Source organism: Dendropsophus ebraccatus, chromosome 2, assembly GCF_027789765.1.
Source record: "Dendropsophus ebraccatus isolate aDenEbr1 chromosome 2, aDenEbr1.pat, whole genome shotgun sequence".
NCBI classification, from domain to species: Eukaryota; Metazoa; Chordata; class Amphibia; order Anura; family Hylidae; genus Dendropsophus; species Dendropsophus ebraccatus.
Window position 1 is genome coordinate 204,870,470 of NC_091455.1, and position 7,751 is coordinate 204,878,220.

The following is a 7,751-nucleotide window of genomic DNA, read 5'->3' on the forward strand; positions in this document are numbered from 1 at the left end:
CTCATCCTCTTGGGCTTCATTCTGCTTTATTTTTTTTATTTTTTTATTTTTATTTTTTATTCTTCATTGTTGATGTGTTTGTCTTCCCAACAGGTGCAGATCGTGAACAAGAAAGTGGATGTATCAAAAGTTTCTTCCAAGTGTGGTTCCAAACCCAATGCTAAAGCCAAGACAGGTAAAGAAGGATGGACGGCTGCTGAGGAGGAGGAGGAGGTGTAACGCAACGATGAAGCTTAAATTTAGTGAATATAGCTGGGTACCGGGAGGGATCTGGCTTTGGTGGATATGGTTGGTGGCGGGCAGGTGGTGAGTTCTGGTGGATGTAGATGGGGACAGGCAGGGAGCAGGTTATGGTGGATATAGCTGGTGACAGCCAGGCAGCGGGCTCTATTGGTGGATATAGCTTTGACAGGCAGGGAGCGGGCTATGGTGGTGGATACAGCTGATGACTGGCAGGGAGCGGGCTCTAGCAGGTATAGCTGGTGACAGGCAGGGAGTGGGCTCTAGTGGATATAGCTGGTGATGGGCAGGGAGCGGGCTGTGAAGGATATAGTTGTGATGGGCAGGGAGCGGGCTGTGGAGGATATAGCTGGTGATGGGCAGGGAGCGGCCTGTGGAGGATATAGCTGGTGATGGGCAGGGAGCGGGCTGTGGAGGATATAGCTGGTGATGGGCAGGGAGCAGGCTGTGGAGGATATAGCTGGTGATGGGCAGGTTATGGTGGATATAGCTGGTGATGGGCAGGGAGCGGCCTTTGGAGGATATAGCTGGTGATGGGCAGGGGGCAGGTTATGGTGGATATTGCTGGTGATGGGCAGGGGGCAGGTTATGGTAAATATAGCTGGTGATGGGCAGGGAGCGGGCTGTGGAGGATATAGCTGGTGATGGGCAGGGGGCGGGCTGTGGAGGAAATAGCTGGTGATGGGCAGGGCGCGGGCTGTGGAGGATATAGCTGGTGATGGGCAGAGAGGCGGCTGTGGAGGATATAGCTGGTGATGGGCAGGGGGCAGGTTATGGTGGATATAGCTGGTGATGGGCAGGGAGCAGGCTCTGGTGCAGGGGACATAGCGTGACATTCTGAACATTTCTTGTGAGGCAGGACGTTGTGTTGTCCGGTCTTTTCCCATAATCCTCCTCTCCCTCTCACAGGCGCCGCTGATGCCAAAGCTGAAGATTCCTCAAAGAAGACAGAAACCACAAAACAGGAACCTGGAGAGAGTATAAAGGTGGGGAAGAGGGGGATCCCTAGGGTATAGGTGACATCTTTCCATTGCCTGTTCACATTAAAATCCTCTTACCCTAACACAGGAAAATGGCGGAGAGCAGATCACAGCACCACAGAACGGGGACCTAGCAACACCTACAGACAACACGGCGGCAGTGGACACACGGGAAAATGGAGTGGGAGGGACGCTTCCTGTAGATGGCGGTGATCAAAGGGAAATCCAGAGCTTCAGTTCTCTCATACCTGAGACAAGTAAGAGTGGCTGCTGACCCCTCCCCCTCCTGAACCCCAAGAATATAAGGGGGTCCTGATGGGTGCAGGGATATGAGGGGTCCTCCCAGGGCTGGGCTTCTCTGGGTCATATGGGGGGGGATAGGTGGGGTTTATCCTGGGGTCTCCAGCTGTTGTACATAGCTAGTCCTGCTCTGTCTAAACCAGGGATGGGGAACCTTCAGCCCTCCAGCTGTTGCAAAACTACAATTCCCATCATGCTTGGACTTGGCTGTCCAGGCATGATGGGATTTGTAGTTTTGCAACAGCTGGGGGGCCAAAGGTTCCCCATCCCTGGTTTAGACAATGCTCTGTGAGCTGACCCCAGGCTGTTGAGGTGGGTGGGAGTCTTATTTTGCTACACATCTATTAGAAGGTTGCAGAAGATTTATTACTTCAGTATAGCGCCCCCTAGAGCCCCACCTAGTGTCTGCTGCAGGATCTGGAGCCCTGGCCAACATGTAAGTTACATAGAATGACACAGGACGGTTCCTTTAATCCGGTGTTCATATAAAATACATGTTCTGGATTACCGCAAGTACAGATACAAATACTGAAATCCTCTGCACTGCTCAGTGTCTGGACCGGATTAAAGGAATCTATTAGCGCGGTAGCTGGGCCCCCGCGCCCTCGGCACTCGCCACATCTGAGATACAAAATGCTTTTATTTTCCAGGCATCTAATGATGAATTTGTGGTGTCGTCTTCCATCTCTTTCATTGTCTGATCTCCTCCCTGTACAACTCCCATCATCTGTCCTCCCTACTTGTTCTCCACCCACCTCCGAAATCGTCACACTGTTTCCCTGCAGATTGACGCGTTGCTCCGGCCTGCCGACGAGAGATGGAACACGGAGAATTTGTCTGCAGCCCCTAAAAATCCAAATACTACCCCCCCACTACCATCGCTTGCCGCATCCTCGACCATGATGTTCAGCACTTACATCCCCTCCCCCTGCTCTCCATCACAGCACATCAGCCGGGCAGAGGGCTCCTCCACCGCTCCAGACGGGACCGGTTCATCTGCTGCTCACCCTCCACGCCATCAGTATCGCTGTAAGCCACGGGGCCGGCTCACCGCCACCTCCCCCGGTGTCTGGTTTCAGTGATGGAGACCCCCGGCCAGGGTTATGGTACCTTATTTTAGACGTTTTTTCTACGAATTGGACGTTTTTAGTAGTAGCACAACCTATACTGTAGCGGAGCTCGGTGAGCGCTGGTTATGTATCCATCACCTGCCAGAGACCGGGGCGGATGGGGGAGGGACTACATGGACAGGCGGCTGGTCCTGAGGGGGTCGCTCTGACATCCTCCTCATGACAAACCTGTGTTATAATTTAATATTAATAAATGTTAAGTATATATATATATGTATATGTACGTATTCCACCCGCGCGGTGCGACTGTAAAGCGTAGAAGCTGCGTGTGGCGCCACCCCGGGGGGATTCCTGTACCTGTTGCTTCTAGGACGCTTGATCTCATTTCCTGCTCCCTCATTGCTAGAAAACGTTTCACATATCGAGGGGCTTGCGGTTTTTGGGATTTTTTTTTAAAGTTTATATTTAATGTTGTTGCAAGTTGTACGATGAAAGTCATAAGCGGAAAGTTGTCAGTACGTGATGAGGGGGCCGCCTGCTGAGCGCACAGAATAGAGGGGGAGAGAATGTTTAGGGGAGGCGGCCAGTGGTAAGCACGCCCAGCACGTTGGGTTAAGGAATGTCACGTGACGGCCGTGTTTTACAGCTGGGAAGCTTTAGATTGGTGGCCCCTCCCTGCAACCTTCTGCAGCTGTTGCATAATTTCAACTCCCAGCGTGCCCTGATGACAACGCTCCAAAACTTTTTACAAGTTTTCTTGTTTTGCAGCAGTTTCATCAGGGCACGCTGGGAGTTGTAGCTGTACTGCAGGTTGGGGGATGGATTAGGAATGTTCTTATGGCTATCTTACCCAGACAGAAGGAACAAGTTCACTTTAATATGTAAGAAAATGTTATTGAAGGTTTATTAGAAATATTTTTTTGAAATTTTTTTTCCTTTGTACCATTTGTGGTTTGAACTAACATTTTACGTGCTGTGACGACACTAAAGGACTGACGTGTAAATAATTTATTGGGGGTGGGGTGGGGTGTCAGACAAAGCGAACAAGCATTATAATGAGGGGGTTAGGCAGTGGGGGGAGGGAGGGGGGGGGCTCCGGACCCCGACACCTGGACCTACACACTTCTTATTGCACTTGTATTTTTATATATAAATATATTAAAATGTTGCATGATTTCTAATAAAATGACATTAAAATGTGACAAAATTGCAGTGGTGTCTTTTAACTTTGTTTCCCGTGCTGAACGCTTCAGGATGACACAGAAATGGTCCGTCTTGTGTGTTAATATGCACCCCCACCCCTCCCGAGTGACCCACCTGTGGTGACCGCCCCCTCCCTGTGCTGCTGTGTGTTCCCTCTAGGTCCCCGGCTACAGCCCTGCATGCACTGGGGTTTACAGCTGCATTAGAGAAGCTGCACATCCTCCTGCTAGGCCTAGACTGCACAGCTGTATTGCCGGCACAGTAATCACTATATTGTAACCTGTGCCTCCAGCTACTGCTAAACTACAACTCCCATCATGTTGCATCAGCTGGCCCTTTGGCAAAGTACCTCAGACTCCTGATGCATGATGGGAGTCGTAGTTTTGCAAGATCTAAAGGGGCAAAGATTAGTGATCGCTGATTTATGAGATCAGCCGTTTGCTGTCTGGGCTTGCTGGCAGTTCTAGTTTACCTCCAGGTTGGGGAACATAAGGATGTGTTGTGTATCCCCCCTTTTCAGTGTTGGTATCCTCCAGGTTTGTCTGCCCCCTCGTGCTGTTCACCGGTATCTATTACGGCCATTTGTCTCTTATCCTGAATTCTTCATGCCCTTGGCCTGAGGTTTAGATTATTGATGTGATGTATCCAAGAAGCAAAGCATGCAGCGGGCAGCGACGGGTGGGCGGGAGGCTGGCACTGCAATTTTGTTCCATATTTTTTATTTCTTCTTGTGTTAGAAGCTTCTACTAATTCTAAGGATCCTTATTGAGAAACTTTCCCTTTAAAACTCTGAGGCATCACTTCTGTTCAGGCTTTGGGAAAACTGGATCACCACCAATGGGGATGACATCACTGATAGTGTCTCCATCTTCTGTGTAGTGTTCCTGGTTGTGGCGGTGTCACCCAGCTTTCCTAGGTGACTGCACCTCCTGGGATTTAAGGTGAAAGTCCGTCTTAAGGAGCATGTTGTAGCGATGTTTTGTTTTTCTATAGGAATCTATGTTTAGGTGATGTTCCTCCTCTGGGGGGCGCTGTACATATCTGTCCTAATCTGTGTCGTCGTATCGCTCTGGTGAATGTGTTCACTTTTTAACCATGTGTGAGTTTGCACTATAGTAGTTTCCCCCCATAGGGCCCGGCCGGGCGATCCGTGTGAGATCTCGGGGGCCACGCCATGTGACAGATCGTGGTGAATTCTGCTCACTAAGTGCCAAATGTCTGATAGAATAACAACTTCCTGCTCATCCACAATCTCCGGAACGTAAAGCAGATTTTCAGTAGGGTTTTGTAGTTGTCACCAACTTTGATTGTATCTTCTACTCCAGTGACCTCCAGAGCTGCATTCACAATTGTGTGTTGATGGATAAGGCAGGTAACACACTGTGTTACCATAGTTCATTGTGTAGTTCCATTTATCAGCCACAAGGGGCAGCATTGAGATCTTGCTGGTGATGGAGCAGCTTTGGTTGTGAATGGAGTAGAAGTAGATGAAAGCTGCAGTGACTGCTACATAGAGTAAAAAGGTTTAATAGATCTCTGCAGCCCCCTCTGTATCTGTAGAGCGACGAGCACTTTAACAGGACTTCTCATGGACCCTTACTGATGATGATTGGGGGGGGTGTCAAGACCCCAAGTCATTGTAGGATTGCAGCTCTCTGCATTACTAGCCCCTAAAGTGCGCCCCCTTGAGGGCTGTGAGGGTCGGGTCTCGTGTGGACAGGACTGTGACTGAATGTTTGACATGCTGCTGATAGGAGCCACCATGGCGGCTTCCTGACTGTACTGTTCCCGCTTCTTCCTCCATACTGATAGCAATATTATCTCCTCCACATTGTGGAACTTTCTATTGTAAAAGTTTGAAATAAAAGCTTCTAGATGTGAAACGCTGCAGTGTCCGACTCTTCTGTAAACTGTGATGTGAATGATTGGGGGTGGGTGGGAGTGTTTAGGGGTATTATCCTCGCCCTTAGTGGTGGCAGGAACATAATAAAGTATACTCACCTATCCATGTGCCCTGTAGCACTGCTCCTGGGTCTTTCTGACTGCCGCTGGCTTTCTGCAGCTCCTCCAGCTGTAACATCACGTACCTGGCTGATCGAATTCCTGCTCAGCCAATCAGTGACTGGAGTGGGCAATTGATCAGCTGGAGGAGCCGGGTACGTGACGTACTCAGATGCCAGACTGAAATTACACCTTCCTGTCTTTTTTTTAATTTTAAGGGGTACTGGTGGTGGGGGGGGGGGGGGGGAGAAATTGTAAAATAAATTTTATATATAGCTGCTGCATGTCCTGCAAGAAGTGTTGTATTCCTATTAGACTGACACGGTGCTCTTTGCTGCCACCTATGTCTGTCAGGAACTTTCCAGAGCAGGAGAGGTTTTCTATGGGGATTTGCTACTTCTCTGGACAGTTCCTGACATGGACAGAGGTGGCAGCAGAGAGCACTGTCAGTCTAATAGGAATACACCACTTCTGGTGTTGAGTGGACCTGTCAAACTGGGTTTGGAGAATGTTGCCAAAGCTGAACAAACGCTTAGCATTTGATTCCCTGTGGTTACAGAAGTTGGATGCAGCCCTAGGGAGTCCTAAAAAATGTGGCTTTTTTTAAAAAAAAAAATGGCAACCAAACATTTATGAAAGGGTGTAAATCTACACCTGGTGTAAACTACCCACAGCAACCAATCACAGCTCAGCTTTCATCTATGTGATTGGTTGGTGTGGGCAGTTTACACCAGGTGTATGTTTACACCCTTTCATAAATCTCCCTGAGTGTTCGGTGAATGTTGCTGAACCTGAACAGTTTGACAAGTCCTCTCAACACTAACCACTTCCTGCAGGACATGCAGCAGCTGATAAGTAATGAAAGACACAAGATCTTTAAATAGAAGTAAATTACAAATCTGTAGAACTTTGAGACCAGTTGGTTAAAAAATGTATCCCTCCGAAACACCCCTCTAAAGGGAAAATAGGGTTGCTCTCCCATGTCACCTACTGGAGGTGGCGTCAATCAAGGATCAACTCCTTAAATAGCCTTAGAGTATAATAAAACTTATATGCCGAGCCAGATATTTAGGGTAGAAAAGGTCTTTTCCTCTTGGAGAGCTATGTTGCATACTCTTGTGGTGCACGGCTTCACTCCATACACCAGTTTAGCACTTTCCTAGAGGAGAGACATTACCCAAAAGAAGTTGAATGCTCCCCAAAGCAGGGAAGGGGTAGAATATTTCAGCTGGGTCACAGTTCTGTTCCAGGACGAGTCACAACAGCTTTTATAGCAAAACCTCTCGCCAACAAACAGTATGGAGGGGCTAGCATCCCCTACAGGTCCTATTAGACAAAGAGATTTCCCCTTAAAGGGGTTATCCGGCGCTACAAAAACATGGCCACTTTTCCCCCTACTGTTGTCTCCAGTTCAGGTGCAGTTTGCAATTAAGCTCCATTTACTTCAATGGAACTGAGTTTCAAAACCCCACCCAATCTAGAGACAACAGTAGGGGGAAAGTGGCCATGTTTTTGTAGTGCTGGATAACCTCTTTAAAGGGACCAGCTTCTTGTAAACTAGTCATGCTGATCAGTGCAGTTTGTGAATAAAAGTTAAGGTGTCCCTGTCAATTTAAATGAAACAAACTTTTCATGTGTGAATAGTTGATCAGTCGGGGTGTTTAGGCCCCTGCTGAGCTCTTCTCTATATCTAACTTTCAGTCCAATCTACATAGGCTCATTATAGAATCCATCTTCGGCAGGGAGATGGGAGTGATGTGCTCAGCTGAGCTCTTCCATGATTGATATGGGGGGCAGACAGCAGAATCTGTCTGGGCAATAGAATGGAGCAGAATGTTCACCGCATAAGATTCCATAGTGTGAACGCATTGTGTAAGGAGAAAGCTGTTCAGTTGCTTCTGTTTTAGAATTTCCTACACTGAATGTAACCAAATTTGGATGAGGCTCAAAATTCTTT

The 7,751-nt window shown here is 48.4% G+C and overlaps 1 protein-coding gene across 7 annotated transcripts in view; it reads left to right on the forward strand.

Moving 5' to 3' along the window:
* LOC138783921 (microtubule-associated protein futsch-like) overlaps positions 1-5,676 on the forward strand; it is an 88,833-nt gene extending 83,157 nt beyond the window's left edge. For 6 of the 7 annotated variants that reach the window (XM_069959243.1, XM_069959247.1, XM_069959248.1 and 3 more), the window contains 4 exons: positions 94-175; positions 1,150-1,226; positions 1,309-1,477; positions 2,171-5,676. In XM_069959243.1, coding sequence (XP_069815344.1) covers positions 94-175; positions 1,150-1,226; positions 1,309-1,477; positions 2,171-2,178 — 336 coding nt within the window. In that variant the 3' untranslated portion in view covers positions 2,179-5,676. The remainder of the gene's footprint in view (positions 1-93; positions 176-1,149; positions 1,227-1,308; positions 1,478-2,170) is intronic. The other variant, XM_069959246.1, reaches the window with a different exon arrangement.
* The last annotated feature ends 2,075 nt before the right edge of the window (positions 5,677-7,751 follow it).